Below are 15,858 nucleotides of genomic sequence, written 5' to 3'. Positions count from 1 at the left end.
GATGGGTTGGAGTAAGAGATTTCTTCCTCTCTCTCTCTCTCTCTCATTCTTTTTCTCCGTTCTTTTTAGAAATATATACATTCATTGGGGTTTATTTTTAGATTTTGCAAAAGGGGGATAGCAGTCTTCAGAAGAGCGCTGGTACACACTCACGGTATTCCATATAAGCATCTGCAATTCTTCGAATTCAAAAATGCAGAAGGAGTTGGCCATTGAAGGTGGAAATTTCTCACTGAAGTGAATTTTTTAGTTTATCCTGTCAACCATTTCTGAAGATGCACTATGATATTCTAAAAACACTTTACTAGAGCTAACCACATACTGTAATTTAGATCAGTCAGATCAGAAAATGATTAATACTAAATTAATTAACGTTAATAGTAAACACTACTTATTTGCAAGAAAATCTGATCAAGATCAGCAGTGCTTTGGTGCCAGTTTTAAAGCTTGTGTTTATAATAGAGCAACAAAGAAACTGCACAGTGACTGAAACACAAGAACAATGGACAGTGTTAAAGACGGAATTTAAAGAGAGCAGGTGTGCTTTTCAAAAGGCATGTTATAAAAGCAGTCAGATAATAAATCCTGTTCCATTTCAGTAAAATCCTGTTTTGTTGGTGTGACAGAACTGCCTTTTGAATTCTTATGGCTCTGGAAGAGCACCCCCCTGTTAGCAGGAAATAAATGGAGAAGAATAAACTGCAGAGACCAGCAAAGCCCTCCTGACCCTATGGGAGAGCAAATTTTGCTTCTCCCCTCGTAACCTGACATCGGTATGGAAGGGCGAATTTTGCTTCTCCCCTCGTAACCTGACATCGGTATGGGAGAGCGAATTTTGCTTCTTCCCTCGTAACCTGACATCGGTATGGGAGGGCGAACTGTGCTTCTCCCTTCATGACCTGACATCGGTATGGGAGAGCGAACTGTGCTTCTCCCCTCGTAATCTGACATCGGTATTGGAGAGCGAACTGTGCTTCTCCCTTCGTGACCTGACATCGGTATGGGAGAGCGAACTGTGCTTCTCCCCTCGTGAACCTGACATTGGTATGGGAGAGCAAACTGTGCTTCTCTCCTCATAACCTGACATCGATATTGGAGGGCGAACTGTGCTTCTCCCCTCATGAACCTGTTGGACAGCTAACTGTATGGGAAGGAGGTGAGTTGGCAGGTGAGCACTGACCCGTTAGGACTCCCTTCACTGCCAACTACCCCAGGCTCTCCAGTGGTCGAACCCCTAGTCTGATCTTCTGACAAGATTCTCTGTGTTCTTTACCTATTTAAATAAAAGACTAATCAAAATCATTCTAGGAAGATTCTCACAACCTCATGCAATTCCTTCTACTTATTTTCTCTCTTAAACTGTCTCTGAGATGCACATCTGCAGCTGAAGTCGATAGACGTCTTAGACATCTGCACTGTTACAGTTGGTGTTGTTTAAAGTCACAACTATCCCTATTGTCATCATTTCAAAGCATGTCTAAATACTGTTTAATTCATGTGCATCAGGTCATGCAGATTTCTTCTGAAATATCGGCAGCTTCTATCGTTGTGTGTCTGTATAATCTGAGAACAACATAAATTAAGGACACCCCTGTTATTCTGCAGGATTATTTGTTTTTCTTTTACTGCTCATGGCAGCGGTGACCTTCAGTTACAGGAGAACTAAACCGCCTGTGGTCTGTAAATTATGCAAATGTCACACAAAGATTGAGATAAAGTAAACAAAAGCAGCTAAAAATCAGTACCATTGATGTATTATCAACTCTGTGAGGTTAATTACTGAAGGAACTGGCTTTTTATGATGAACAAGCGAGGGCATTAGACCCACTTCATGATGTGTGTTATTACTATTATAACTTTTAACTGCCGCCTTTATCCAATATGACTTCCATTCAATATAATTACTCAGCTGTAATACAATTGCAATGCTGCTACTCAAAAGCTGTGAGTAAAAACTAATTCTGTGCCTTGAAAAATTGGTACTATACTGAATTATAAGAACCTTTATGTTCTAGATCCAGCTGTGGGAAACCTTAATTTACCTTGCTTTCTATCCATAAATGTACTGTACTTAGTAAGACGTTTAAAAATAGCATAAACTCTAAATATGAAGCAGTTTCTGCAGTATCATTACCTAAGGTTGTATTCTTGCTACTCCGTTAATATATTTATAAAATATTTTATTAACTTTGTCCAAGGTTAAAACAAAATTCTCAAGTTGCAAATGGCAAAGTCAGTACCCAGTGATTGTTTTGTTTACTGAAGGCACCTTGCATTCATCTAAAAGAAATCTGCAGTCAAAACTATCATGACCTACTCTTGACATATTGTGTATTTTAGAATACGCTTTATAATCAAGTGTTAGAATTGCTAATTTTCCTGTCTTAAATTAACAAAATTATCAGAACTTCTGGTTCGTGTGTTTATGGCAAAGTGGTGGATGTCTGGTTTAATCACATACTGTAGCTCTTTTCTGTTGTGAACGTATTTCAAAATTCCCCTTTTAAACATGTACAGAAAGTCCTGCAATTTATTAACAAAAAAATAAATTCTTGCAAAGGCTCACATCTTCTGATGTACATTTTATACAGTATGCACTTCCTGTTCATTTGGGTGACACTTCTTCTGCCCTTGTACCTTTCTCTTCTCTGTGTCTTGATTTAAGCATCCCTCTGCATGGCATCACTTGAAAAAAAGACAGATATATAGAGAATAGAAGTTAGGTTGTAAGCTATAATGGGTAAAATGCAATGCCTGAAAATTCAATAGACAGTGCCTTGCAGAAGTTTTCACTCCCTTCCATGATGTCCCATTTTGTTGAATAACACATTTTTTACAGTATTCAGTATCTCAAAACGTGAATGCTCCAACTGAACACTTTTAATAGGTGAAAGAAATTAAATGTCAGCAAAGACTGTAGAGAAATATCAAAATCTATGTGAGTCCAAATTATTAATCGTGTATTTTATTATGACACATTTTAAGCTTCGTGCTTTAAATAAACGATATCACATGTCCTCTGAAAAGGAAATAAATGGTTGCATAGATTTTTTTATGATCAGAAATGCGACTGAATGTATACGCCTACAGCGCAGAGCCCTGTTAAACATTTTCTTCACTAAAAGCATGCCTTGCCCAGTGTCTGGCCATGTTAATATGTCACATGAATCGGTTTATGGAAATGTGCCACTTACCAATTGAGGAACTAATGGATCTCCTGCCAGTGTCAAACCAGTGGATCAGCATTATGTATGCCTCAGCATGTTTTTTTAATGTCATTAAAATAGGGGTGCAATATAGTTCTATACATACACTGTTATGTGTTAAGACATTTTAAGTTTATTTCTGAAATAGAGAAAGTCTTTAATGCGTGTATCTAAAAGTTTTTTAAAGGTTACCTGTATAGAAGCCATTCTTTACAATTCTTGCATTAAAAATAAATAAAGGGCCGCCGGTATATAGAATTCCCTTTGAAACAAATTCCAAAGCTGAGCATGCGATGTAAGAGCAAGGTTTAAGAGTGCGACTAACTGCAGAGATTTCACTTACTTGCTTTATATAGCTTTGTGCGGTGAAACAATGAGTATAAGAGGATGTCATTTTTAAGAAATGGAGTCTCGGCTTAAGAAGCGTAAAGACAGCGCTGGGCTATGAACTGAACTCGGAATGAAAGAATGAAGAACATTGTGTAAGGTGCGGAAATGGATCCAGACATGGTTCATATCTGTGAACATGGAAGTCACAGATGTCCACTGTCCCCCGAACGTTATTCTGTGGTTGAAACCATTTAATGGTTAAAACCGTTGTGTAATCAGCGGCTGTTAAGTTTCTGAGAGTTTGACGTTTATTTGGGCACTTTGGGAATGTCATTGGTTGTTTTGTGTCCCTTTACAGCTTCGTTAATGCTGCTCTCAGTATACTGTATATCCTCTGCTTTTTAATGAAGTTGAACTGTAACTTAGAACAATACATATTCTGTTCCGAAGAGACCCAGCTGTTCTGCTCACACCTTTGATATCCCTGATTGTTGTTCACCTATTTTTAGCAGATATCTAAGCATGAAATTGCGATTGTAGTGATGCCTGAAGGCTCTGATCTACACTGTGGCTCTCCCATGCTGTATTTACTTTAAAAGCCATTGTTGTACACCAAACCAAACCCTCAGGAGGTTCCTGCAAATGTGAGGATTCGTGCGCATAGGTTATTACCTTTCAGGGCCTGGGGATGGGTTGATTGTGAGTGTTTCCAGTCAGGAGATAGTCTCGTGCTGAATAGTGGATGGGCCCTAACTTAATTTGCAAGCACTGCTTTTCATGCTAGAAAAAATGGCAGAGGTTCCTCATGTTTTTCTTGATCAACCCCGCATATGTGTGTATTACGATATTTGTAAATGTATATTTGATATTTTATGAGCCACGGAGCAAAAGTTATAAAAGAGTTGCTTGAGCTGAGATCTTGGGCCTGAAATGGTTGCAGCCCCCAATATTAATAAACAGGCACATGTTCTGACAGTACTACGTCTTCGGAAACATATATGGAAAGACTGGGAGAGGAGGCCAGAGTTTTCATTTATCTCCATTGTATTCTATTGGTTCTCTAATATTTTTCCGTACCTCAACAAATAACTGTCTCTTCGTAGATCCTCAATAGCACCAGTTATATTAAGAAACAACTAAAATGGGACAAAACCACCCTGAAAGCATTTTCTTTGGGGGAAGAAATACTAATAATCTCAAAAGAAATTAGATCCTCATTAATCTCGAAAGCTAATTTCACTGTATGCCTTAGATATCTTTGCCTCAGTATTTGAATTCTCGAAGGAAACGCTGAGCAGTGCGGCGTGTGTGCTGGCTGTGTCCTTGTGGTTTTGAAAGGGAGATTCCCGGAGCCCTGGTTTTCGTTAAGATCCTGGCAGTGTGTAATAAGATGCCTGGGTCTCTGGAAGAAGGCTGGAGGTTGCTACAGTCAGCACTGTGGCCTCAGCAGATCATTACAAGCGCGATTGTCACCATGAATATAAATGTCACAGGTTTCCCAGTTGTGCAGCAGGAGGGTGAAAACATAATGCCGTTAACCAGCTAGTGCAGATGGCAGTGTGTAGACAGTGTATATCCATGACATGTCAGTGGTCTTAAATCAACACTTGGTACTGTAAGCTGCTACTGTAGCTGCTGTGTACACGACCTGTTTGATTGACATTGAGAGTACACAGGATCAAGGCTGTAATATATCCAGCACACATTCAGGTCATTCTAAAAGATTTTAATGACGTGTATTATGAAACACTGGGCTGTGGTTTTTGTGGTTCTAAAACTTTTTTTGTTTTAAATGAACTTTTAAAATATGCCCCTAGGCCAAATAGGGTGGAACAGCAGCAGTATCATCACAGACTTGATTCGGAAATTTTCATCTTGAAGTGTATAGATTTATTAAAAATGTCATTACAATATAAAGTGATGTTAAACACCTTTCTTACTCAGTTTACTCTTTCCCACATTTTTTCATTTCTTATAAATGCGAATGCTTTTAATTCTTAAATTGAAATCTGTCCTTTAGCATTTTTCCTATTTCTGTAAATGCAAAATGCAAATGCATATCTGGGCAGTTGGTTATGATTCCCTATCAGCTTCATAGAAATAGTTTTGGAAATTTACATTTTTCCACTGACAATAAAAAATGGTGTGCACTCAATAAAAATTCACCTGACTGGTGCATTATTGCCCCAAAGAGAGACAACCAAATACTGACTTTTACACTTGCAAATGAACATCCCCCAACACTCCCAGCCTCTTGAAATCGGCGAGTTGATCAGACAGTATGTTTTTGTTCTAATATAAATAATAGTAGGCATGGAATTTCCCAAAATTCACAAAATGTTTTACTTATCATTAATATTCATATCATGATCACAGCACTGTTCAAATACTTTTGGGAGACACTTGAACAGGTGCACAAAATAACGTGTTTCACTGAAACATGATCTTGGGATTTAAAATGTGCTCTATTTTGAGAGGGAAAAATGGTACAGATTTTGCAACCCCCCTCTCCCAGTCCTTCTTTCCTTTAAATTAACTTTTAAAAGTATCGTGCACTTCTTAATCCTAACAAGTATAAAAAGAACAATAGTCATCAAGAATGATATTTTTTGTTTGAGGTGTGCTCTTTCTTTTTAAAATGCAACTTTTATTCTCAGCAACCAAGAAGTAAGCTAACTATAAAACTCATTGGACTATGTTTCGTGAGGACTGGAATTGGTGTACAGGTTTATCCAGACCAAAAGGACCATTGTGGTCTATTATGGGTATTTCCTGCTAGAAATATTCAAGAAAAAAAAGAGCAAGGAAGGAATGTTTCTTGTCTTTTATTGCATCATGACATTGTTGCAGTGATGAACCTGCAAGCTGGTGTACCTTCTATGACAGTACAAATTCCTTTCATGTGTGTGTATTATTGTGTATGTAGACAAGCAGAAAGAAGGGTGGAATAATGCAGCCATTTTAAGCATGTGTACCACCTGGGGTGGACCTGCAAGAGTCACAGGAAGATTGGAGAATGTTCTTGCATATAAAATATCTCTACATCGTTGTACATTTAAGTTTAAATTAAAGAAGAATTTAATCAACTGTGTCTTTAGCGTTAGAAATTTTACATTCAGACTTTACACTTCTAAAACTAGCAGTCACAAGTATGCACATCACATTTCAGTACTGCAAACTTCCATTAGTCCTAGCAGTTTAATTTTATTAGCAACAATAGAGGAAGGCAACAAGTATCATTTTTTTAAGAACCAAGGGATAAAAAAAGGAAGAAAACACAAAAAAATGAAGCACTAAATTAAATGTTGCTTAAAAGTACAGTGATGACTGCTTGCACTTGGATTTTCAGGTGTGGGTCACAAAGATAAACGTTTATCGAAGTAGGCCTCTTCAATTCCTATATACTGTATACTATATATTCCTAATTTAAAAAATCAGAAATAGTCCTCCAGATCTAAAAGGGTTCTAGATTTTGTAATGTGGTTTTTTTCGCTCACAGACTTTTTTTCCCTAATTGAAACCGAGGAGTTAAATTAACCTATAATTTGCTGAGGTATGTTTTTCAAGAACAAGATTTGGTAAATATAGGTTTTAATCTGAAAAAAATGTTCATTACAGTTTTTTTATGAACACATATCAGACCTTTTTTTAATCGTGTTGTTAATCATATATGCACACACTGAAACCCATGAACAGTCATCTCTCCAGCCCGGTGCTGCTCTTATTTATTTTCCTTACACAAAAGTGTAAGATCCCCTCTTCACTCAACACTGTTAGTTCAATGAGCTCATCATTAAAAGAGAGAAGAGCATATTCACTACGCGGACCATATTTACAGAGCACCATCTGATTTGCAGCTAATTTGTTGATGCAGCAAAACACATTGTTTCCATAAGGTCAGCAGAGAAGCTGTGTCAGGATATCATTTTAATTACCATAGCTATATAAGGATAAGTGGCTGCACTGCAAAACAGTCGTACAGAATGCAGATAAACAGCTGCATCTGAAAAATGTGAAATCACTTGACAATCACTAAAACTATTGTTGAGGCTGACTGCATTTTTAATTACATGTATAAATTGTTCCTCCTCACAGTTATTCCTCCAGTTTTCACATGAGGATGTGGTAAAATGCATCAGAATTGCTTCCATGCTTTACTTACGTAGAATAGTTTTTACATGAGAAAATTTCAATGCCCTATTTCAGAAATAAAATATATACTCTATACAAAGGTGTTATGATATTGGCACCAGAGCTTTCCACTGTGTCTTGACAAGAATGATTAAAGGAATATAAAAGGGTCCAGGTCTTCTCATGACTGCTTTGTTTAGGAAGAGGTGTACTGTGTTTAATTGAATGTGATGATGGTTCACCCTGAGATTAAATAGTTACTTCAATTGGTGTGGTAAAAAGTTAAATCTTCTTGAAGTCTATGGCACTGAGCTCACTTAACTCTGTGTGAACATTAGAGATGGTTTGTGGAAGCCACCCCATTCTTGAGAAAGTTTGCATTTTTTCTTCAGGTTATAAATCCGATTGATAAGCCAATTTATACTTTGATTTCACACTCTTTTCTCCTGAAGAGAAAAGAACACGCACACATCGTAGTGGCTATTTCCCCTACACTCATCATAGACTGAGGAAATGTTGAACACCCATTTCGCGAAGCAATTCTAGATAAAAACAGGTTTGGTGAGAGCTTTTTAAATTTTATCAAACGTTTAGCATGCAGAAATTCGACATTTTGTAGCGCGTACAGGTAAAAATATTGTCTGTACCATGTTAGACTAAGTACAGTAGTTAAGTGGCCAGCTATTGCTCCCCTCTGAAGTGACTGTAAGTCACAGTGAACTAGTAAAATACAAAATAGAAAAGGTTCCAGGAGAAGTGTAACATGGTGACTCAGTGAGCGGTGTCTTTGTGATGGGCGATCTGCAGGTATCCCTGTCGAGATGTGGGAAGAGCTGTTGTCAATGTGATCAGCAATGAAAACACGTATTGGGGGGAAGAAGACCAGGTTGTAGAACAAATTGAAAAAAATCCTAATTAGTCCCAGTGGGAACGAGGGCGGTTCAGATTCCCTGGTTTCGGACACTAATGAGGATAATACAGTGGGCCGGTGAAGGCAATCAGGGTTCTCAAAAGGCTATCTTCTGACAAAGGTTTAACCGACAGTTAAATTCCTTAATTTCCATCTAGTTTCCAGCAGTAGATTAATTCATAGAGACCAAAGCGTCCTTCTGTTGTTTCATTCTCAGGTTTGGCCAGCTCGGGAAATGTCCAGCTATGGATGTTTTTAAATGGGGCACACTAAGGCTGTTTTTCAGTCACCTTTTTTTTTTCTAAACTTTGACTAGGAGTAATGGTAGGTTATTGTGTAGATAAGCTGGGGTGGCATAAATTTAACCAATATAATAACACAGAGCCGTAGCAGCAAGGAAGCAAGAGCAGATCTACAGTATTCTTGCTGTTTTTTCGGCCTTTCGCTGAGATATTGTAATGAGATAAGTTCAGTGTTGAGTAATTTTGATTGATGCAGGGAAGATGTCCTTACAGGGGCTGTGTGATCAGTCTGTTAAATCCGTAACCCTTTGCCGGAGTTTGTTTGTCAAACCTGTTGTAAGCAATACTGAGACAGATGATGCGCAGTCTGCTCACTGTAGTTGTCCTAAACGCCATGCACAGTTTTATCTCGAAACCCCCTGGGCCTTCTTTAGAATAGCGTAATTCTGCAGGAAATCCATCCCCAAAATCCTCAGCATATGTATGCACATATATTTGGCTGCAGTGTGAAGTTTACATCTGTGTAACCTCCCTATGTGAGGTACACGGCATCGAATTTTGATCCTATATCATCCCAAACCCTTTTTTTACACATCGCAATTTGTGTAAAATGTGTAACAATTACACTTTTTTTTATTTTAAAGCTCTTTAAAAGAGGGCTTATCTTTTCGCCCTGGAATGATAAGGGAAAACAATTCTGTCACCTTATTTTACACCTCAATAAATAGGGATTTTTGTACGTTTTTGTTACATTATAGTCTAGATGGTCATCTACATTTTGTAAAAGATTCATTTTGTATTCCTGCGGTAATAGTTGAGCACAATACAGTCATGCGCACAGTGTCTTGTAAAACTGGCATATGAAGCAATGATATAAATAAGAAAAACTCATAAAGTAAACCCTGGTGATTATCTGGTGATACCTGTTACGGTGGACTTTTAATAAAACCCAGGGCTTACAAAAGAGCCTTTTTTGTCCAGTAGCTGTGTATTGAACAGATACACAGATTTCAGAGCAGAATTACTTTTGTAACATAGTGATTTGTTATGAGAACATGAGCTCAATGCATACAATTATGCATTGTACCATTTTCACATAACTAAAGGAATACCTTGATATAAATGATGCAGTTTTGTCTGTGTGAACATACAGTTAATACCTCTTTTGCTCTTCACATTAAGTGATGCAAAGTGGGAAACACTGAGCTTGAAAAAAATACAGTACTTGAGAAAAAGACTTGAGAAAAAGGTAAATATGTAATGATGTATGTGTGTGTTAATATTTAGGGATGTTACATGTGCTTGATTTCCTGTCGTGTCTTGTGCCTCAATAGTCTAACATCATGACGCTGGAGTGGAAGCATGTACTGTATATCAACGTTTTGTAATTGAACAGCATCCTCCAGCCACATTCTGTGTCCCTGAGTGTAATAATATTACCCCAAGTCCCCTCTATACTTTCTTCTCTAAGTGTGTTTTTTATATAGTGTCTCTTTCACATCGAGTAGGCTACCAGTGGAAGCCGATCCCTCTACAATTAAAAGAGAGCTCCTGAGGACATGTTTTGTGGTCTGTATCAGCAACAATAATAGAACGTCCTAATTATTAGAGCAACAGCTCTCTTGCGATTTCTAACCTTCATGTTTCTCAGGCTAGTAAAGATACCAATACCATCCTCTCTGAGTTTTTTTAAATCTTTTTTTATTCCCATAAAATCTCCCATTAATCTTGTGATATGTATTTGTATCCTAGGCATAAGCAATATATTGGATTATACAGCTGTACTAAACCCATCCCTTTTTTGTTATCTCTGTTACTCTTTATGCCTTAGGGCAAAAACACCACTGACAAGAATTAATGTAATTTTTAAAATTTTTATAAGAAAACGTAGTGTAGTGTTCTATGGAAATATGCAAGTCAAGAAATACATTATTATTCATCTTAAGACACTACAGAATTATAACTAAAAAATGAATGTCAAAAGCAGTTTAAAAACACCTGCTGGCTCCAGACGTTTAGCCCATTTTATCCTCTTTTCTGTCCGTCCAGGGGATAATTTACTTTCTGTTTCTTATGAGTAAATGTGTGTGGCTTTTTCCATTAAGGTTAATCAACACAATTGGAAGGAATTGGATTGGACTTACAGGGTAGTTTCATGCTTGTTAAAGCTATTTAAAAAGTCAAATTGTCACAGTGGTCTGGAAATTATTGTGAACCGTAGTCCTTTGTTCCATGAGTAGACCCCCTACCAACTTAAAGATGTTAGAGGCTCTTAGGTTCCTGCTCCTGCTTTCCCTCTATTTTAGATTGGAGTAGTGTGTAGACTCCTGGCTAGGCACATCCTCAAACTGCTAAATGAATTCTGAGGCAGTTAAAATTGTTTCCTCTTTAAGTCATTTTATCTTCTTTAATTGGCCTAGTATTATCATCACTAGAGTGAGTCCTGGATTAGAGAGGATTTAACTTCTCTAAAGATACATGTCATCTGTCAATTATTTTGTAAATTAACTGTTTTTCAGTACCCTTCCTGTCTTATTCCTACAGTTATACAGTATATGTATGTATTAATTGAGCATAATGCCTTTTCTTTCCAATATTTCTGCATTGAAACATTGCAGACATTGTAGATTTAATTTCTGTTTAAAATGAAGATTTAGTACATTGTTTACACATTTATATGGTGTGTATATTTATGTAATATATAAATATATTATATATTATACCGGAGCGGTAGCTCTGTGGCTAAGGATATGCACATGTGGCTGGAAGGTTGCTGGTTCAAATTCCGCGGCCGGCAGAGGAATCCTACTCTGTTGGGCCCCTGAGCAAGGCCCTTAACCCCAGCTGCTCCAGGGGCGCCGTACAATGGCTGACCCTGCGATCTGACCCCAAGCTTCTCCCTGTCTGTGTGTCTCATGGAGAGCAAGCTGGGGTATGTGAAAAGACAAATTCCTAATGCAAGAGATTGTATAGGGCTTATAAAGTGATCTTAGTAAAGTGATTTTAAATCTTAATTTTAGTCTGACAATTTGGAACCTTTTTCAAATAAGGTAAAGATCATTAGGTCTGTGCATGTCAAACACCTTCCATTTTTGGATGCGTTTTCAAAATTCATACAAATTTACAGATTAATGGTAAATTACTAGTATTGTTTGGCATATGGAACACTTTTAGAAAATGTAAAGGACAATGTTGTTAAATATAATTTAAAACTATAACTAAATACTGTAATTGCAAGATGGGATTCCTTGCCTTTCTCTTTGTTTTAAATGTGCAGATTGTTCTCAATACCAATCCATCGATAATGAGCCGGTAGCTTGTTGAAAATCTGGATTATATACTATAGGCTAATACGTTTTGCATTTTAAAGGCTGTCATTCTTACTGATCTATATTCTCAGCAGAGCATTTGTGGGATATTATGGAATAAGGCAGGAAACAGTGTTTTCATTCTCCGTCAATCCCCGTTAAATAGATTAAGTTTCTTGTGGAAGAATGTGCTGTATCCCTCCTGCAGAATTCCGGACTCTGGTAGACTCTATGCCAGAGTGCATACTGGTCATACTGTCTGCACCTGGTGACCCCATTGCCCTATTAATTATTGTTTCCATTTTTCTCTCCACTGCCTGTACTAAGACAACATGTAGCTTCAAAACGGAAAAGGCAGGGAATTTAACTTTGCAATTAAAAGTTTTATTAGAGGCTTCTCCTGAAGCCTTGCCTTACTCCCACTGCTCGTAATTAGGGCTTCCTCATGGCCACAGAATTACCTCTTCTAGGGAACAAAATATCTCACAAAATGTTTCTGGTCATTGCTCATAGGACATCATAAGTGGTTTATGGATCTAATTATTATACTGTATAGTTTTTTTTTCTTGGCTGAATTGAAATTTAAAAATTAAGTTTCAGTGAAATGTTTGGGAAGCAAGGTGGTGTTGTACACAGTTGGGTCCCTGCTTTGGTTCCAAATTGGGGCACTTTGTGTGTAGAGTGTGCATGTTCTCTCAGTGTATCTCTCAGAGATTGTTAAAGACATTGCCTTTTTACAATCTACCGTAAATACTTTTGAATTGAATTGTCGGTATTGTACTAGTCATAAAATAATTTCATTTAGGAAATGTCATTGAAGTTTTTTTAAAAAAACTCAAAGCACTGTAGCGCACACATCATACAATAGAAGCAAAGCAAATAATAATAATTTCTCTCACTTATACATGTATCGCGCTTTTCTGGACACTCAACTTTACAGGAAAGGGGAAGTCCCCTCCACCACCAGTTTGGGGACACCCCACCTAAATAAACTTAGTGAACCCACGAGGCTGGATCTTGGATGAATCAGTGTTTCTTAGGCTAAGACCTGGAATATGCTCCTGCAGAAACTCCTTATGATAATAGAGAGCCAGATCACACAGTGCCTTATACAGGAGAGAGGAAAAACAAATAGAAAAGCATTATCAGGCAGGAATTAATTAACAAAAAAGGGAAAATGCTTGGACCTGAACCTCAAAATTTTTACTAGTAATAGCAAAGCTTGGTTTATTGTTACTGTTTAATTGCTTTTCTTTTTAATTGCCTTAGCCCCAACATCGATTGCACTTAAATCCCTGAAGATGGTCACAGATCCTGCCAAACATTTTTTAAGCCTTATTCATATTTGGGGAATTTGATGTTATTTCATTAATTAAAAGCACAACAGTCGGGGATTTGTAAAAAATAAATCTGGCATTTTTTTCTTCAGTTGTAAACCTCCCAAATCCTTCACGTTATCGTCCGCTTGCCATAAAGAAACCAGGATGGTCCTAGAAGATGGTGCTGCAGGAGGTCCTGACCTCTTCGTCATCACAGACGCCATGGCAGTTATTTAAAACTACCGGTGTTAACCCTGCTGTCCTGGCTAAACTTCATTGTGGGGTTGCACAGTCCTCCTGAAAAGTTTCCCCTTTGTTTAATTCTTTAACTAATTTCTCTCTTATCTACAGAAGCGCATTACTGCCACCAGGGGGGAAAAATCCCCAAGATGGCAGCGATTGTATCAGTGTATGAACAACCTGTTACACTGTGCAATCGCAGCACCTGCAAGCCATCAAGGTTTGTCAGAACTGTGGGTTTAGTGTCCGCCTAGTTAAAACTTTGTTTACATGAGGTACACACTGTAACATGTCATTATGAATAAACCCCAGGGGGAGGTAAGTCTGTGTGCACTTTGCAGCGTTGCACAGTGTCAGGAACACTAAACCCCATAGTGCCAGCAAACCTATCAATAGCTTGTAGGTCCTGTCATTGTACAGTGTAACAGGTTGTTCATCCACTGATATGATCGTAACTGCGAGGTACCTCAGGAAGTGTTTTTTTGGCCTTGATTACAGCAGTGTGCTTCAGTACTTCTCCACTTGACCAGCTCTGAGGGGGGACAGCTTGGCTATATTGGCTGTTCTGCATCATCCAGAGGGGTTCTGCCACTGCTGGGGTCCCCATGCTGTATGGAAATAGTTCTGGGATACTTTGTGATGAAAAAACTTCTTGCAAATGGCAACTGTAAATTCCTATTAGGGTATGTGCACTTAAAGGTATTGATATCTACACATATATTTTGTTTTTTTAGTGGGCAACAAAGAAAAAAAGGTCCATTTCTACTCTTTAGTTCCCAAACCCAAGCACTTCCTGTTTTCGGCAGGAGATCCTCACCCACATGTGCACAAAGCACTGATATTACATCCTGTGTCAGGATTTGTGCGTTAATGGTAGCAGTTAATAGCATCACTCCTTTCCCCTGGCCAGTCTTCTTGTCTTTCTGCCCCCTGTATGGAAAGTAAAAATCAGTTTAGCTCAGAACAGCATGCTCTTAACTGGATGTTAGCATTATCAGTTATAACCGTGCCCATAATTATTTAGTAGTTTCCCCCCTGTTATTATTTGTTCCTATTTTTTGGAAGTTTCAGAATGCAGAAATAAAGGGAGAGGGCGATGATTTATAGCAGACACTAGACTGAGTCAGAAACGGATAGCAATTAATTTTGTTCAGAAAAATACCCACTTGAGACAGATAGCGAGAATACTGGTGTATCTAGGGAATGTAGAATGGTAGCAGTTTGCCGCTCTGAAAACTATCAGCTTTGTCGCTGATTAACTTTGTTGTTCTTGGTTTTTTTTTTTTTTCGTTTTGCAGTCTGGCATTTGTGTGTCTGTTTTGTTTTTCTTTTTTTTTCCGTTTCCTTCGGAGCTCCACTGTTGCCTCCCATTTCGTGTTTGTTCGGTTCTGATGTCTCAGTTTCCCCTTTGATACAGCCTGAGAGAATCCGCCCACCCAGGCCCCCCCCACCCAAGCTCCAGCGCTCCGCCAGGCCCGTGAGTAATGAGTTTCACCTCCTCGCTCTCACTACTAACAATGGCCGCCTAGCCTGCACGGCCTCTTGCGAGTGCTTATTAAAACTTGTTCTTGTGGTGGCGCCTTCGGGATCTTCTCTCGAAACTCTGTTGCTCCCGCTTTCCCCTCTGAAAGATCATAGCCCGTCGTCCGTATTAAAAAAAAAAACAATGAAATGAAATTCACAGCTTTCGTTTCATTCTGCCTCTGAACTATTTTAATGCTTCTCGAGCGAAAAACACCCATGATAAGGGAACGTTCGGAGCCTCCATATGAAAGTGAATGAAAAAAAAAATGTTACAAGAGTGCTTTAAAGTTGAGAAGCTTGGTCCACGTTAAACAAAAATGAGACATCTGTCAAAATGATATTGCTGCTAGTGTTACTGTAGGTTTTCAAGTCTTTGACCTCAGAGCAAACCGGCGGGTAAAATTCACTGCACTCTGTGGAATAGGGGTGGTAACAAGAAGGTTATCAGGGCCTCTCAGTGACATTAGCATGGAGATTTAGAAAATATCCTTACAGGTGAGAAACAGCTCTGGTGTTTCTGGAGCTCAACAATGCAAAACAGTGGAGCCTTCGCTAAGACCTAACAGTCTAACAAGTGAACTGCACCTTTTACTTCACAGCCACGTGCAGATAAGCACGCTGAGCCGTGTTTTGGAAGTGTTTGTATTG

General features: G+C 38.3%; 1 protein-coding gene across 6 annotated transcripts in view; it reads left to right on the top strand.

Moving 5' to 3' along the window:
• The window catches only part of dennd1a (DENN domain containing 1A), a 267,700-nt gene that overhangs the window by 208,539 nt on the left and 43,303 nt on the right, over positions 1-15,858 (top strand). For 4 of the 6 annotated variants that reach the window (XM_088940719.1, XM_088940717.1, XM_088940722.1 and 1 more), the window contains one exon: positions 15,104-15,163. The exons of the other annotated variants lie outside the window; for them this stretch is intronic. In XM_088940719.1, the coding sequence (XP_088796845.1) occupies positions 15,104-15,163 (60 nt within the window). The remainder of the gene's footprint in view (positions 1-15,103; positions 15,164-15,858) is intronic. 6 annotated transcript variants of the gene reach the window in all.

Source organism: Atractosteus spatula, chromosome 23 (assembly GCF_055471065.1).
Source record: "Atractosteus spatula isolate fAtrSpa1 chromosome 23, fAtrSpa1.hap1, whole genome shotgun sequence".
Lineage (NCBI taxonomy): Eukaryota > Metazoa > Chordata > Actinopteri > Semionotiformes > Lepisosteidae > Atractosteus > Atractosteus spatula.
The sequence above is the reverse complement of the archived record's forward strand: the minus strand, read 5'-3'. Positions and strand labels throughout refer to the sequence as shown.